Raw genomic sequence first — 18,126 nt, forward strand, 5'->3', positions numbered from 1 at the left:
AGCAACTTAGCAAGGCCTTCTGCACCTTGGTGAGTTTCCAAATAAAAAATAAAATAGGGCTGAGGGTGTAGATCAGAGAAAGAACTCTCCTGGGTTCAATCCCCAGTAACACACACACACACGCGCGCGCGCACGCGCGCGCACACACACACACACACACACAAACACACACACACAGTGGGAAGGCAGATAATACCTTAGTGAAGATAGCTTTGACCTTGCCCATCCAGGAAGGGTCCTGGAGACCCCACACATCCAGTCACACTTGGCTGCTTTGTTACGGCAGCAGTCACCGCTTTGTCTCCTTACAGGACCTGATGGATGACCTGAAGTCAGAACTGAGTGGCAACTTCGAGCAGGTGATCATAGGAATGATGACGCCCACCCTGCTGTACGATGTGCAGGAGCTGCAAAAAGCCATGAAGGTCTGTGCTCCTCCCTCAAGCCCTGGGAGCTGCTGGCTCCAACACAGACGTGCCGCTCAAGAGGCTGTGGCAGCCGGGCACGCTGGCGCACACCTGTAATCCCAGTACTTGCGAGGCTGAGACAGGAGAACCGCATGTTCAAGGCCAGCCATATTGAGACTCTTAGCTACTTAGTGAGGCCTTGTTTCAAAACAAAAATAAAAAGGACTGGGGGTGTTAGCTTGGAAATAGAATGCCCCTGGGTTTAATCCCCAGTGCGCGAAGGTGTACATGAACTGACAAGTGTCCTTGGCCTCCTCCATGACCAGTCAATCCACTGCATCCTGGATGGACTCACTTCCAGTGACTCAATTATTACATGAAAATAGATTTACCCTCTTTGGCCAGATCAATGAATACTCAGCCTTCTGGAAGGTTCTGGGCTAGGCTCTGGGAAAACAAGGATATAACACAAGTCCATTGCCAGAAGATTCTGCCCGTAAGAGGAAGAGAACAAAAGGGAAAGAAAAGCTTAAGCCTACAGAGGGCAGAAATGAACCTAACCTGACACTTTCACCCACACGTGGCAATCAGTCTGTAAAGGTTTGTTATTAACTGATAATGTTGTGGTAAGCACATTGGATTTGGGATAGTGTACTTAAAAGTTAACATATGCGCCGGGCATGGTGGCGCACGCTTGTAATCCCAGCATTTGGGAGGCGGAGACAGGAGAATCACGGTTCACAGACAGCCTCAGCTACTTAGTGAGGCCCTTTGCAGCTCAGCGAGACCCTGTTTCAAAATAAAGAATAAAAAATAGGGCTGGGGGTGTAGCTCGGAGATAGAATGCCCCTGGGTTCCATTCCCAGTACTATAAAAAAAAAAGTTAACATATCCTGTGGCTAGAACCTAGTGGGTTGTCTTTATCCTCTGCAGATTCATAGTTGTATTCCTTCTATGTCTGGGACTTAATTTTTAATTTTAATTTTATTTTTTAACTGATACAGATAAACATAAAAGTTGTTTATCAGTTTTTAAACGGGCTCATATGGCCGTCTCCTCTGGTTTTGTGTGTAGGGAGCCGGCACGGATGAGGGCTGCCTGATTGAGATCCTGGCCTCCCGGACCCCTGAGGAGATCCGGCGCATCAACCAGACCTACCAGCAGCGTACGTGGCAGCCTCAGTGGCCCCGCCTGATGATCTGAGGAGACTAGCGGGAAGTGGCTGGCCCCTCGCCAGACTCTCTTCACAGACACCCTGACCCCAGACGATCCTTAGTGCCAGACTGCTTTGAGGCAGATCCTCATGTGGGCAAAATGCCTGTCAGTTGGCTTCTTAAGATTTCTTAGGGGAAGATACCACTCAGCTTAGGCTTCTCAGTGTAGTGTTTTTGTAACCCCAAATTTTGGAAAGTTGTTCCTTATAACCAAGCAAAGAGCCAAAGGTGCTTGTTCAAAGTGCCAGCCCCCTGGGCCAGGCGTGGTGGCGCACTCTTATTATAATCCCAGCATGTGGGAGGCTGAGACAGGAGAATCATGGTTCGGGGACAGCCTCAGCTACTTAGTGAGGCCCTTTGCAACTCAATGAGACCCTGTTTCAAGATAAAGAATAAAAAATAGGGTAGGGGTGTAGCTTGGAGTTGGAATGCCCCTGGGTTCCATCCCCAGTATCAAAAACAAACAAACAAACAAACAAACAAAACAAACAATGTGCTGGCCCCAGCAATTCTTAGTGTTCCCAGGAAAGGCCTAGAACTAGCTGGCCCAGTTTCTGATTTCTAGACTAGACTCTGCGTCCTCCTTCCATCTCAGGATACTAGCCACTTATTCCCCTCTTAGAAATGGAGGTTGATGTGTAAGGGCCTTTTTTAAAAATACATGCCTTTTAGCCCTAAAAATAGAACACAAATGCACATCCTTGGTGTTTATTCAGTAGTGTTTATAGTAGCTAAAAATATCTAAAAGCAGTATATTGGCTAAACAATATATGGTACCCTCACACAATGGACTACTAACATAGTCATTAAACTTATAAAAATATTATTAAATTATATTAAATTGAAAAAATAAATTATATTAAATTGTATGCAATGTAAATGAGGGAAAAAGACAAGTAAAAAATAGTATGCTATGATCCAATTTTTGATAAAATAATAATAATATGTATGAGATAAAATGAAGAAAGTCACTGACTAAAATGTTATTGGTGAGCCGGGCGTGGTGGCGCACGCTTGTAATCCCAGCATTTGGAAGGCTGAGACCGGAGGATCACGGTTCGCGGACAGCCTCAGCTACTTAGTGAGGCCCTCTGCAACTCAGTGAGACCCAGTTTCAAAATAAAAGAATAAAAAATAGGGCAGGGGCTGTAGCTCGATGGTCGAATGCCCCTGGGTTCCATCCCTAGACCCGCAAAAATAAATAAATAAATAAATGAATGAATAAAATATTACTGGTGATTATTATTGGAGGGTGATTAGATTTTTGAGTATTTTTTCTCTCCTCCATTTAACTTATTTTTCTCCTAAGTTTTCTCTAGTCAATGAGTATTACTTTTGTAGAAAGAAAACAACACAATAAGAAGCCAGGCATGGTGGCGCATGCTTGCAATCCCAGCATTTGGGAGGCTGAGACAGGAGGATCGCGGTTTGCAGACAGCCTCAGCTACTTAGTGAGGCCCTCTGCAACTCAGTGAGACCCTGTTTCAAAATAAAGAACAAAAAATAGGGCTGGGAGTATAGCTCGAAGGTAAAATGCCCCTGGACTCCATCCCCAGTACTGCAAAAAAAAAGAAAGGAAGGAAGGAAGGAAGGAAGGAAGGAAGGAAGGAAGGAAGGAAGGAAAAGTAAAGGAAGAAAAGAAAAGAAAAAAGAAAACACAATAAGAGATGTTGGGCAGGGTTCAGGGTGGGAGATTCTAAACTTTGGGAGTTCTGACTTACTACCCCTACTTCCATATGCAGCCCACGCAGGTTTCTCACTGGGGCTGTGCAGAGGGGGCTCCATGTGGGGGGCTCCCGGGGCTTCTGAGCGAAGGCCTGCTCTGAGATGCTGCAGTGGCCAGTCCACAGCTGCCAGCCAACCGCTTTCAGAGCAGAGCTGTGGACTGCGGGAACCAGAGGGAGGGTTTGGGCCCCACCTGTTTCAACCCCCCTCTCCTTCTTAAGGAACAAGAATATCTCATTTCCACTCTAATGAAGAGACAAACTCTCTGGCTGATTTTAGCAGGGTTTAGTTCTTGGAAAGCTGCCCAGGGGACCCGCTGAGGGACACAGGCTGGCGCTGGGGGACAGAACCCACAGGGGGCGCCAGCGTCCCGCAGGACCCGTTCTGACATAGCTGCCTCTGCTTTCTTGCTAGAATACGGACGGAGCCTTGAGGATGACATCTGCTCTGACACGTCATTCATGTTCCAGCGAGTGCTGGTGTCCCTGTGTGCTGTGAGTCGCTGCTCTGTGGCCAGGCCGTGGGGGATGGCTGTTACCGGAATGCTCAGCCCCCGCCCCCTTATCAGCCTGTCCCATCCTTTCAGCCCTGGCACTGTTCTTGGGCCTCGCTCTTCCTTTATCCTGTTTCCCCCTCCCAGCCTCTGGCTGGTCTCATTCATTCTACTTAAACTCAGTCTTCACAAGCCAGGAAGCCCCACTGCTCAGTGCACTTGGGGTTACGAAGTCGACCAAGAGGTGTCTCCTGAGTGTCTTTTGTTAGGAGGAAATGTATTTGGTACAGAACTTGCTGTGAAGCAAGAAAAGATTAAGCACTAAAAAAGAGCAGTGTAGTTAGATGGGCGAGGTGGCGCACGCTTGTAATCCCAGCACTTGGGAGGCTGAGCCAGGAGGAGCAAAGGGTCAATACCAGACTTAGCAACTTAGAGAGGCCCTGCTTCAAAATAATAAAGAGGAAGCCGGGCATGGTGTCACAATCTTGTAATCCCAGCATTCAGGAGGCTGAGAACGGAGGATCGCGGTTCATGGACAGCCTCAGCTACTTAGGCCCTCTGCAACTCAGTGAGACCCGGTTACAAAATAAAGAATAAAAAATAGGGCAGGAGGTGTAGCTTGGAGGTCGAATGTCCCTGGGTTCCATCCCCAGACCCACCAAAAAAAAAAAAAAAAAAAAGGGACTGGGGGTGTAGCTCAGTGGTAGAACACCTCTAGGTTCAATCCCCAGGGCCTCCCTGAAACACACACACACACACACACACACACACACACACACACACACACACACAGTTTGGGTGCAGAAACAAAGGAAAGACTTCATGGTGCTGGGCACGTTGGCACACGCCTCCTGCTGACAGGAGGACTGCAGGTTTGAGGCCAGCCATAGCAACTCAGTGAGGCTTTCAGCAATTTAATGAGACCCTGTTCCAAAATTTAAAAATATAAGAAGGGCTGGGGTGTAGTCCAGAGGCAGAATGCCCCTGGGTCCAAGAGAGGAGGAGGGAGAGAGGAAAGGCAGGCAGGCAGGCAGTTTGTCCAAGCTCCACGACAGGGATGCTGGTTGAGAGAGCACTTTCAGGATCGTAGGTTTCAGAGGCAGAGCCGTAGATGGGCAGGAAGAAGACCAAGAACGACAAGAACAAGGCAAGGAGATGGGAAACCTGGGCGTTCCAGGAACAGTTGGCTGGATGGTCAGGCTGGAAACTCTAGAAGCCCGTTTGGAAGGACCGCCTGGGATTCTCTGCTGAGAGGAGTTGCTGCTTTATTTAGAGAGCAGCAGGGAACCAGCAGAGGTTTGGGAGCCGCAGATGATATGATGGAGATGAGAGGGTTGAGATTAGAACTGCATTTTCAGAAGAGTAAGGAAAGAGCGATGTGTGAACAGCGGCAAGGAACTGGAGGCTGGATGGCCAGGTAGGACGGCACATCAGTGTTTCAGGTGAGGAATAGTCTGGAACTGGGCTGCGGAGGGGGGAGCAGGGCTGCCAGGAACGAGAAGGGTGCGCAAGATACTTCACATGAAGCTGGCACAGTGGCACACACCTGTAATCCCAGTACTTGAGAGGCTGAGACAGGAGGATTGCAGGTTGAGGCCAGCCTCAGCAACTTAGGGAAGCCCTCAGCAATTGAACAAGACTCCGTTTCAAAAATGGGGGTGTTGGGGTTGCAGCTTGGAGGTAGAATGGGCCTGGGTTCAATTCATGCTAACACACATGTGCATGCACACACGCATGCGCACGCACGCGTGCGCGCACACACACACACACACACACACACACACAGTGACCTGTCCCCCTACTTCATCCTTGACCTCCTTTTTGCATGTGAAATTGTGTTTCTCTCTGCTCTATTTATTTATTTATTAACTTTTGAGGTACTGGGGATGGAACCCAGGGGCATTGTACCTCCGAGCTACACCCCCAGGCCTACTTTCTGGTCATTTTATTTTTTATTTTTTTGAAACAGGGTCTCACTGAGTTGCAAAGAGCCTCGCTAAGTAGCTGAGGCTGTCCGCAAATCGCGATCCTCTGGTCTCCGCCTCCTGAATGCTAGGATTACAAGCGTGCGCCACCACGCCCGGCTCTCTCTGCTTTTATAGATGTTTCTTTATGGATAGTCTACTGTCACCTCAGTTGACTCCTACACTAACCTCGGGCTAGTTCCCCTCCAGCCCAGCTCTTCCTCCTGAGCTGCCCGGGTCTGTTCCTACTGTCTCTGTTTTTCCAAAACCCAAAGCAGAACCTTGAGGATCATCCCCCAGCGTCCATCTCACCCTGCCCGCCTGTTCCTCTGATTTCCTTCTCATTCTTCCTTTCCTCCCGTATTTAACGCTCCGATGAGCCATGCCCAGCTCACAGAAAACTGGGGCAACGCAGATAAAAACAGTGTAACAAACAGAGGAAAGGAGTGGGCTTGCTGTCCTTTCCCATTCCCGGGAGGCCCTCCGCGCCTCCCGTGAGCGGGGCTGTTGGTGTGCGTGCTGTGCAGGGGCATCTCATGTGCTCCTTGGTTCCCACCCAGGCCCAGGCCCAGTTTCTCTGTCTTCTCCTTTGTTCTAACCCCTTCTTGGCAAAAGTTGATTTGTGTAGCAAAGTTAGAAAGGCCTGAGTCTGCAGGTAAGACTGCAGCCAGGAGGGGTGGAGAAGAGTCGAGGAGAAAGCAGCCATTCTCTGCCCCCCCCATTCTCTGCCCCACCTCCCACCCCCACTGGCAGGGACACATTGCAACACCCCGGGCCACAGCAGGACCGGGCTCTGTTGATGATGTGCTCTGGGCACGGGTCAGAGTCACCGCAACAGTGCAGGCGGGTTCGGAGGACACCTGTCCTGCCTCCCCAGGCCCAAAGTCGCCCCTTGAGTATTTTATCTTATTACCATGTCTTTGGGTTCCCAGGCCTTCTGTCATAAGTGTTCCCAATTCTTCAGGATGCTTTCTCATTCTCTTTGGTTTCTTCTCTCTTCCTCAGGGTGGCAGGGATGAAGGGAATTACCTGGACGACGCTCTCATGAGACAGGATGCCCAGGTTGGTAAAACTGCAATCTCCTTCCTCCAGTTTCCCCAGTAAGACCGGAGCTTCGTTGGTGGACAGCCTCTTCTGTTTCAGCATACATTACCCAGGGTGGGGTATATTATGAAAAAAGGCTCCTATAGCTGACCTTTAATAACAGAGGTTCCTTTCAGGGGTACCTGGAACTTGGTGGGTGGCACTGGACATTGTTACATCTGCACTCCTGGTCCCAGACTCCCTGACACTGGGGTCATGTGGTGAGCCCAGAGAATCACCAGGTGTCTTCTGCATCACGTGGAGGCCAAGGGCTCAGCCTTTGCTCGGTTCACTGTACATTTTTATTTTCCCAAAGAGAACATTTGATAGGAACCATGTAAAAGGCTTAGCACAGCATGTGCACTGAGGGGCAAAATAAATACCAGATGGTTACTTCCCTAGTACTCAACCCCCTGATCATTGTCCTGGCATCAACCCCTGTGGTCAGATAACAATAATAATAGCTCGAAAGAATGAGTCCTACTGGACGTGATGGCACACACCTGTAATCCCAGTACTTAGGAGGCTGAAGCAGGAGGATTGTAGGTTGGAGGACAGCCTTGGAAAGTAGTGAGACTGATCAACCTAGTGAGACCCTATTTCACAAAAAAATAGGGCTGGAGGTGTAACTCAAAGGTAGAATGCAGCCAGGCATGGTGGCGCACGCTTGTAATCCCCCTCGCTTGGGAGGCAGAGACAGGAGGATCGCGCAGGTTCAAAGCCAGCCTTGCTGTCTTAAGAGACCCTGTTTCCAAATAAAAAATATTAAAAAAAATAGGTGTCTGGGAGTGTAGCCTGGAGGTAGAAGGGTTTCCAGGAACCCCAATACCACAAAAAAAGAGGGTCCTTATCAGGCATCTAACACTGTCCTCGGACTTTATCTTAACTATATCATTGAATCCTTACAATAACCTTAGAAGGTAAATATTACCATTGCCATTTTACAGACAAGGAAATTGAGGCTCAGAGAGAAATTCCTTGTTCACAAACATAACAGGAGAACTGGGATTTACACTGAACCCCTGTATTTTTAACCAATACGCAGCCACAGTGAGAAATCAGTTTCCCTCAAGTGTGGGGTATGAACCATTGTTTTTCTGCTGAAGAGAACCTGTGGCTATCATTATAAGGGCAGCGGTATTAGTGTGGCTTGGGCTTCTCAGAGAGTGGCTCCTGGGTTTTTAGAGGGAGCACCCCAAAGCAAGCAATAGAGCCAATGGCAGGTGCATGACTGTTTATGCTCTAGCCCAGGAAATCACAGTGTCACTCCCACCATACTTTGTTAATTGAAGTAGGGAAAACCCACCTTCTGTTTCTTAGAAAACCAATAAGGTGGCCGGGCATGGTGGCGCACGCTTGTAATCACCGCGCTTGGGAGGCGGAGACAGGAGGATCGCGCAGGTTCGAAGCCAGCCGCGCTGGCTTAAGAGACCCTGTTTCCAAAAATAAAATAGGTCTGAGAGTGTAGCCCGGAGGTAGAAGGGCTTCCAGGAACCCCAGTACCACCAAAAAAAAAAAATAGGTCTGGGCGTATAACCTGGAGGTAGAAAAGCCCTTGGGTTCCACCACCACCAAAAGAAAGAAAGAAAGAAAGAAAGAAAGAAAGAAAGAAAGAAAGAAAGAAAGAAAGAAAGAAAGAAAGAATTATATATAGAGATGCTATCTGATTTACAAGGAGATTGTGTCCCAATGACTTACTGTAAGTTGAAAATGCATTTAATACATCAAACCTACTGAACATCCTAACTTATCAATACAATACACCATAGAATATGAGTTGTTTATACTCTAGATTTTTGTAGCTGCCTGGGAGCTGAGGCTTGTTGCTGCTTCCCAGGTTGCAATAAAGCATAATACTACATACGGCTAACTCAGGAAAGGATAAAAATCCAAAGCTTGGTTTCCATTAAATATGTTTTTGTACCATTGTCAAGCTGAAAAATTGTAAGGCAAACCATTGTCTGCCAAGGACCCTTTGTGTGTGTGTGTGTGTGTGTGTGTGTGTGTGTGTGTGTGCACGTGCGTGCGTGTATTAGGGTTTTGGGTTTTGTTTTTTTTTTACAATACTAGGACTGGAACCCAGAGAACCTCTGAGTTATACCTCCGACCCAACCCTATTTTTTATTCTTTATTTTGAAACAGGGTCTCACTGAGTTGCAAAGGGCCACACTAAGTAGCCGAGTCTGTCTGCAAACCACGATCCTCCTGTCTCAGCCTCCGGAATGCTGGGATTACAAGTGTGCGACACCACGCCCGGCATATGTGTGTGTGTGTGTGTGTGTGTGTGTGTGTGTGTGTGTGTGTGTTTGTTTCTCTCCAACCAACAAAACAAAACAGCTAGCGAAGCTCTTTGAAGTTCTGGAAACTTTTGCCCAAGTCTTGGCACATACTCTTTAATGTTTTAAACTTGTACTTTGTTTGGCTTCAGGAACTGTATGAGGCCGGAGAGAAGAAGTGGGGGACAGATGAGGTGAAATTTCTCTCTATTCTCTGTTCCCGGAACCGAAATCATCTGTTGCATGGTAGGCAATTTCCTCACTTCCCAAAAAATAAATTTGAAAGGTAGTGGAAATGGTATTGCCCATAATTGAAAACCTTTCCCCCTTCACTTGGTATGGAAAACTGACTGTATTGAACTGTTTTAGGTTCTTACTTTGGAAATTTATGAGTCCAATGTTATGAAAGAAGGTCAATTTCTAAAAACTTAATTATTAATAACTAGCAGATACAAATGTATTCACAGAAGTTTGGCATTTCTGTTTCTAGGAAACCAACCTTTCTAGTCAGTCCTTTTTCTAAAACAGGCCTAAGAATTTAATTTTCATTTAGTTACATAAGAAAATAATCTTCAGTACATCAGGAAGCAATAAAATAGAAACATTGCTTGATTTTTATTCCTATTTAATATCCAAGCTGTGAAGATGATAGAAGTTATTTCTTTAGAGGTTATGTTGCATAAGATTAATAGTGGATAATTTCATATTTTATCTCCTACATGTGATGTTTCTAATTTGTTTCTGATAATACTAGACTTCGTAATGTGCTTTTAATGTCTCTGGAGGAAAGATACTATACAATTGTAGAATATTTGTTGTTGGGCTTTTATATTCTTCTTTTAAACAGAAATAAGGATTTAATGGAATATTCAAGCTTTTGTATAAGCTCTTTAGGTGTTCATGTACATTATAATTTTATAATCCCACCATACCCTTATCACACACACAGATGTACAGTGCTCCTGGGAAATTTTAGTAACAAGTTTGCTAAGTTGAAAACATAAAGTAATTGCAAAGTACAGCACATTTTGAAGTTGTAATTATTTCAGATGTTCCACAGAGATAAGAACAACAACAAAAAGTGATTAGTCCTCTTACTAAATATCATGGGTTACTATCAGACACACCAACTTGTGACTCAGTTCATTTGCCTTCCCTTGTGTGATTATAAAATAACCAATCTCCCCCTGGTGGTATATTTCCAGAACTGCAGGTCCTCAGAAGTTGATAGGGTGTTTGTAAGAATTTTCACTTCCAGACACAGGTCAATAGTTGAGTGGTTACAAAACATCTGCTTTTAAGCCACTGAGAGAAAATATTTTGAGCACTATTTGGATAAAGATAACTTCAAAATTTTCTTTTCAAACAACAATAATGTCGAGGATTCTCAATAACCAAGATTTTGCTAATAATGTTTGATTTTCTAAGTGCAGTGTGAAACATATCATAAACATTGTTTCTTGAAACACCCCCAAGAAGTAGTCATTATTTTCCCTAATTTTTTTCAGTGCCACGATTGAACCCAGGGGCATTATACCTCTGAGCTACCCTCCCCCAGCCTTATATTGTATGTATGTATGTATGTATGTATGTATGTATGTATGTATTGTGTGGTACTGGGGGTGGAACCCAGGGGCTTTTCTACCTCCAGGTTCTACTCCCAGACCTATTTTTTAATATTTTATTTGGAAACAGGGTCTCACTAGTTGCTGAGAGCCTCACTAAGTAGCTGAGGCTGACTTCGAACCTGTACGATCCTCCTGTCTCAGCCTCCCAAGCGCAGGGATTATAAGCATGCACCATCACACCTGGCCTTTTATTCTTTATTTTGAAACAAGGTCTCATTAAGTTGCAAAGGGCCTCACTAAGTCTGGCTGAGAACCTACAATCCTCCTGTTTTAGCCTCACAAATTCTGGGATTATAAGCATGTGCCACCACACCCAGTTTATTTTCTCTAATTTGCAGTGGAGGAAACTCAGACTTATAAAATATGTAATTTATAGGTTATTTGGTTCCAAACCGGGCATAATCCCAGTACTTGGGAGGCTGAGACAGGAATATCTGGGTTTGTGGCCAGCCTCCGCTACTTAGTGAGGCCCTCTGCAACTCAGTGAGACCCTGTTTCCAAATAAATAATAAAAAATAGGGCTGGGATTGTAGTTTGGAGGTAGAATGCCACTGGGTTCCATCCCTGGTACCGCAAAATAAAAAGATAGAAAGAAAGGAAGAAAGAGTTGTAAAGGAGATGATAAAACAGATATCTGCTCTAAGAAGGGTCCAAAAATAGATAGTATGCGAGAGAGACATATTCACCACATTCAAAAATACTTGGCAAAAAAAGCAAAAAAAAAATGTTTTTAATTATACTAAAGTCTATTAAAAGATGCAACCAGCTGTTATCAAATGTGACTCAGTTTTGAAGAGGTTGAAGTACTCTCATTTTGATGAGCCAAAAGGAAACTGAACACACAAGCGACTGCCAAGACCAAATTTACAAAAAGACACATTCTTATGAAGGAGACAAGGAGAAAGAAAGCAAATGTCTGTAGAGGTTGCCTCCGTGCTCTGTGTAAGGAAGCAGGGTTGCAGCTATGGGCCGGGACTTGCCTGCGATCCTAAGGATCCTAACACTCCTTCCTTGCCTTGGGCCATTCCTCTGGGCCACATCCCTCCAGGGGTCTCACTCACATCGCTAATTATTTTCTTCTTGAAATGTGCCAAAGAATAAATAGTACAAACTAGTTAAAAGATGCTCATTCTCTCCATGAACTTTATTTTCCTTTTTTTTTAATCATCGATAATACTATCTTGTTTGTAGTGTTTGATGAATACAAAAGGATATCGCAGAAGGATATTGAACAGAGTATTAAATCTGAAACCTCTGGCAACTTTGAAGATGCTCTCCTGGCTATAGGTAAGATGGTACAGAGTGAGTGGGGGGCAGAGAAAGAAATAGCTGTAGATTTTCCTCCTTGTTATAGTTTGGTTGTTATGGGGGATATAGAATTTTGGTTTCCAGAGATCAAAATTGTTTAAATCGTTAATGGCGCATTCCATAATTTTAAACAAGGAATAATGCCGGGCAAGGTGGCGCATGCTTGTAATCCCCGAGCTTGGGAGGCTGAGACAGGAGGATCGCACGGGTTCGAAGCCAGCCTCAGCTACTTAGTGAGGCTCTCAGCAACTTAGTGAGACTCTATTTCCAAATAAAAAAGGTCTGGGAGTATAGCCTGGAGATAAAAAGCCTCTGGGTTCCACCCCCAGTACCACAAAAAAAAATAAAAAATAAAAAATAAACAAGGAATAATATATTCAATTTGACTGCCATTGCGGCACACGGTTTATATATCCATATCCTCTGTGCTTTCATAATTAATTTTATGTGAAAGATAATACTAGCTGCAATTTGAAAATCTGTGAATGATCAGAAGTAATAACTTTCCCATATGGTAGCGAGAGTAATCATTTTGAAACTATATGCCACCCTTAGCTTTCCCATCCTTTATTACTCCTCTAGGTCTTGATGATAAATTTAGGATATTTTCCATCCAAGGAAGTGCTTAGAGAGTAACCTATGCTCAAGCAACATTGTTTGGCCAAGCAAAGAGATGTTTCTTGATACTTTGTAGAAACAAAGGGAAGAATTGTCACTTTCCTCTTAGGTCTTATCTGTAATGTTTCCTGTTTGTTTGCTTTTTCCTCTTGACAGTAAAGTGCATGAGGAACAAACCGGCATATTTTGCAGAAAGGCTTTATAAATCCATGAAGGTAAATGGCCTCTTTTGGGGGGGGGGCGTCTTCTTTTCTTTTCTTTTCTTTTCTTTTCTTTTCTTTTCTTTTTACTTTTTTTTTTTTTTGAACTGGGGATCAAACCCAGAGTGCTATATCATCTTTTAGCATCAGGAATGACTTTGGAGCCGGGCGTGGTGGCGCACGCTTGTAATCCACGCGCTTGGGAGGCAGAGACAGGAGGATCATGCTGGTTCGAAGCCAGCTGCGCTGGCTTAAGAGACCCTGTTTCCAAAATATATATATAAAATAGGTCTGGGAGTGTAGCCCGGAGGTAGAAGGGTTTCCAAGAACCCCAGTACCACCAAACAATAAAAAATAAAAATTAAAAAACTAAAAGGAATGACCTTGGCATTTCTTGTGTCCACCTTCTTAGGTTTACTTAAATCCCCCAACCTGAATTTCAGTCTGAAATATCCAAATTCAATTCATTATATACTTCCAGAGTTCTGCTGCTAGTAATAATACTAAGTGATATTTATTGAGCACTGACAATGTGTGGATCACGGTGCTTTTTTTTCTTTTGCTGTATTGGGTATTGAATCCAGGGCTTTAAGCTCTAATGGTACTTAGTAGGCCATCACTGAGCCACAAACTGCAGCCCCAAATCACTGTTCTTCCTACTTTATTTCTATGGATTAATTTTATCCCCACATCTCTATGGGGAAGGCACTATTACTTTCTTTCTACAGATGAGGATACTGAGGTATAGAAAGGATATGCAATTACCCAGGTTCCTCAGTGCTTCGTAAGCCTGCAGGCTGGGACCATGAGAGGTACAGGAAAAAATCAAAATGTAGCCCTAGCCAGGCGTGGTGGGTGGCACATGCTTATAATCCCAGTACCTGGGAGGTTGAGACAGGAGGATTGCAGATTCATGTACAGCCTCAGCTGCTTAGTGAGGCCATCTGCAATTTAGTGAGAGCTTGTTTCAAAATAAAGAATAAAAAATAGGGCTGGGGATATAGCTCAGAGGTAGAATGCACCTGGGTTCCATCCCCAGTACTGCCAAAAAAAAAAAAAAAAATAGGACTGGGAATTAGCTCGGAGATAGAATGCCACTGAGTTCCATCCCCAGTACCACAAAACAAACAAACAAACAAAAAACTGTAGCCCTTGCTCTCAAAAATTGTCTATCCTAGCTGGGTATGATGGTTGGTACAAGCCTGTAATCCCAGAACAGGAGAATTCAGCTTCAGCAACTTAGTAAGGCTCTCAGCAAATTAGTGACACACTATTTCCAGATAAAAAACAAAATAAGGCTGAGAGTGTAGTTCAGAGGTAGAATACCCCTGGGTTCAGTCCCTAGAACACACACACACACACACACACACACACACACACACACACACACACATGTAAGACAGTAGTTGGGGATTGAAATGCTACACAGAAGAAAAGGTGTATTTTTTCAATATTTGGGTTTTCGGGGGGGGGGAATCTAAAAAAGAATATGTAAAAATAATTGGGGACTGGAGGAATAGCTGAGCTCTAGGGCACATGGCAGAACCCCCAAGGACGTTCCCCACAGGAGAAGGAGGAATCGTAGAGGAAGCAGGCAGGCTGGGGCTGGACGCACAGCATATGTTTCTAGAAGGCAAAGCGGTGTCCTTTGGTTGGAATAGAGGAGGTTGGAAAGTCTGAGGAAACGTATTGGGCAGGCCTCCGAGGTCGTAGAGCAGAGGACTCCAGCTTGCCCTGCTAGCCTGTGGAAGAGCACGCTCTGAAACCAGCTGGCCTTCTTCCTCAGGGATCTGGTTTTCTTCCTTAGGGCTTGGGCACGGACGATGACACCCTCATCAGAGTGATGGTCTCTCGCGCAGAGGTTGACATGCTGGACATCCGGGCAAACTTCAAGCGGCTCTATGGGAAGTCTCTGTACTCCTTTATCAAGGTGGGCCCCAGAGGGACCTGCATTAGAGGGCGGCGCTCTGGCCTCAGCCTTCAGCACTTCTGTCTCTCTCCTTCTTGGCGGCTCCCCTTCTTCTTGGCGGCTACCGTGCCCTATAAAGTTGGCCCTCTACTCCAGATATTTCCGGTCTCTCTCCTTTCACACAGATCTTTACAGCTTTGCCAGGTTATAGGCTGAAAACAATGCAGTAATTCGCTCTGTTAGCTCTGGACAGAGAAAGATTATATTTGGATACTTTTAAGAGTACAGAAATTCCACGTCTACCTAATAACAATAAAGAAGCAACTGAACCCCAAATCCTGTGCAGGGCCAGCTGAGGTCTGCTGGAACTATGGGAAGACATTTTTGTTTTCCTGGAGTGCTGTTCTTTACCTGGTACCAGACATCTAGGAGGCCTGAGATGGCATGGGATGACGAGAAATGAGTCACATCCCTCAAAACCCCCTCATTAGAGGGATTTGGCTTCTTGAGGAAGCCAGAAGAGTCCCATAAACATGAAGCTGAGACCAGTTTCTCTAGATGCTGGGCTTGCCTGCACAACAAACTTCACATCAGCATTTGATCGATGAATTCAGTCTTCAGAGACATAAAGAATACATTGCCCAGGGTTCAATAATAGTTGTCAAAAGAAAAACAGAAAAGCAGAGGCACAAGCTATACATATAATGGAAAAATGATAACAGATAAAAATGTAAGTTATAATAATAAAAATAAACTCTCAGGCAGCCGGGTGTGGGGGCACACGCTTGGAATCCCAGCATTTGGGAGGCTGAGACCGGAGGATCGTGGTTCGCAGACAGCTTCAGCTACTACGTAGTGAGGCCCTCTGCAACTCAGTGAGACCCTGTTTCAAAATAGAGAATAAAAAAAGGGCAAGGGGTGTAGCTCGGAGGTCTTATGCCCCTGGGTTTCATTCCCAGACCCGCAAAATAAATGAATGAATGAATAAATGAATAAACAAACAAATAAATAAATAAATAAAATAGAATAAAGGATAAAATATAGGGCTGGCGATAAAGCTCGGAGGTAGAATGCCCCTGGCTTCCATCCCCAGTACTGAAAAAAAAAAAAACAACTCAGATTAAGTACAAACATATGATCCAGTTTTATGAGGAACAGCGAAAATATAGTGGCATGTAAAAAACTTATTGAAAAAGGCAAGGAAGCCAGGTGTGGTGGCGCATGCTTGTAATCCCCTCGCTTGGGAGCCCGAGACAGGAGGATCGCACAGGTTCGAAGCCAGTCTCAGCTACTTAGTGAGGCTCTCAGCAACTTAGTGAGACCCTGTTTCTAATAAAATATAAAAATAGGTCTGGGAGTATAGCCCAGAGGTAAAAAAAAAAAAAAAAAAAAGGCAAGGAAAAGAAAATAGCCGGTGCGCACGCTTGTAATCCTAGCATTCCGGAGGCTGAGACAGGAGGATCGTGGTTCGTGGACAGCCTCAGCTACTTAGTGAGAACCTGTTTCAAAATAAAGAATAAAAAAACAGGGCAGGGGGTTTGTATCTTAAAGGTTGAATGCCCCTGGATTCCATCTCTAGACCCACAAAAAAGAGAGAAAGAAAGAAAGAAAGAGGAAAATTAATATTACTAATTAAATTTTGAACTCTAAGCCAGGCATGGTGGCTCACACTTATAATCCCAGTACTTGGGAGGCTGATACAGGAGGATTGCAGGTTCCAAGCTAGCCTTGGCAACTTATCTGAGGTTCTCAGCAAGCTAGTGAATCCATGTTTCCACATAAGAAGTAAAATCGGGCCAGGGGTGTAGCTTGGAGGTAGAAAGCCAGGCATGGTGGCTCACACTTATAATCCCAGTACTTGGGAGGCTGATACAGGAGGATTGCAGGTTCCAAGCTAGCCTTGGCAACTTATCTGAGGTTCTCAGCAAGCTAGTGAATCCATGTTTCCACATAAGAAGTAAAATCGGGCCAGGGGTGTAGCTTGGAGGTAGAAAGCCTATGGGTTCAATCCTCAGCACCAAAAAAAAAAAAACAACAACAACAAAAAAAACTTTTTAATTCTATAGACAGATTCCGTCTATTTTAGTGCTCATGAAGATAGGGCAGACAAAAGTTGATCTGTTGGTTTGGGGGATATAGTTCAATATATGCACAAGGCCCTGGGTTCAATACTCAACACCCACACACAAAAAATTAGACCATAAAAAATTCCCATGTAGAAATCACAGAACCTTTCTGAAAGGCTATTTTGCAACCCATATCAAAAGGCTTAAGAAAATATATGACCTTATTTATCCAGTAATTTTTGTTTTATGAAAATTTATTCGGGATAAACTATGCAAAAAGCGCACAAAAACTTAACCTACAGTACATTTACTGTGGCAGTGCTTCCCATAGTGAAAAACTGGAAACAAGATAAATATATTCGACAATGGGGATGGGTGTGATCAAGTGAATTGTTTTTACCTGTGTTCAGCGGAATACTCTGAAAACTTTGTAGAAGAGTATTTAATAAAATAGGAAGTATTCGGGCGTTATTATAAGTAACAAAGCAGAATACAGGGCTTGGGATAGCCTGGGTGAGGCCTTGGGTTAAATCCCCAACAACACATGGAGAGACACGCATGTGTGCACAGACACACACACAAACTAGGTTGGAGATGAATATTGTAATCCATCACAGAGGCATCTATATGCATAGAAAAAAGACTGCAAGGATATTCACATACCAAAACATCATAGTAGTCTGTAGATGGTAAAATGATGGGTAATTCTTATGTTCTTTTATGTCTTTACTGAACAAGCATTTTTTGCAATAAAATAATTTTAAAGGGCTCATAAAAAATCCAAGCCAAGCTTGAGGTTAACTCAGCTGGCTTTGAACTTTGTTTTGTGTTTAAAATCCCACATATCTGACTATTATCTGACTCTCACTTTGCTTGCCTTCCCCCCAGGGTGACACATCTGGAGACTATAAGAAGGTGCTGCTCATTCTCTGCGGAGGAGATGATTAAAACAAAATCCCAGCCTTGTCTCTTCTCAATGCTGAATTTATTTTTAAAGTTCATTTTTCTACATCGCTATTACCATTATCTCAGAATGCTTATTTCCAATTAAAACGCCTACAGTTGCCTCCTAGGATATAGACTGTCTATATTATTATCATCTATAATTAGTCATTATGATGCTTTAAAGCTGTACTTGCATTTCAAAGCGTATAAGATCTAAGTAGAGACTTAAAATTAGAAATTAAAATGTACTTTGGGGTTTTGACAAGTTGTTTCCTCATGTGTGTTTCACA

General features: G+C 44.3%; 1 protein-coding gene across 1 annotated transcript; it reads left to right on the top strand.

The window, feature by feature from the left end:
* Positions 1 to 371: 371 nt before the first annotated feature.
* On the top strand, positions 372 to 17,839 carry ANXA4 (annexin A4; the record flags this gene model as incomplete). Its single annotated transcript, XM_080711836.1, has 9 exons — positions 372 to 425; positions 1,482 to 1,572; positions 3,761 to 3,840; positions 6,809 to 6,865; positions 9,315 to 9,408; positions 11,982 to 12,077; positions 12,873 to 12,931; positions 14,724 to 14,846; positions 17,780 to 17,839. The coding sequence occupies 9 exons, from the start codon at positions 372 to 374 to the stop codon at positions 17,837 to 17,839; spliced, it is 714 nt and encodes a 237-aa protein (XP_080567962.1).
* Between the last annotated feature and the right edge of the window lie 287 nt (positions 17,840 to 18,126).

Source organism: Muscardinus avellanarius, assembly GCF_963383645.1.
Source record: "Muscardinus avellanarius genome assembly, chromosome: 15".
NCBI lineage: Eukaryota > Metazoa > Chordata > Mammalia > Rodentia > Gliridae > Muscardinus > Muscardinus avellanarius.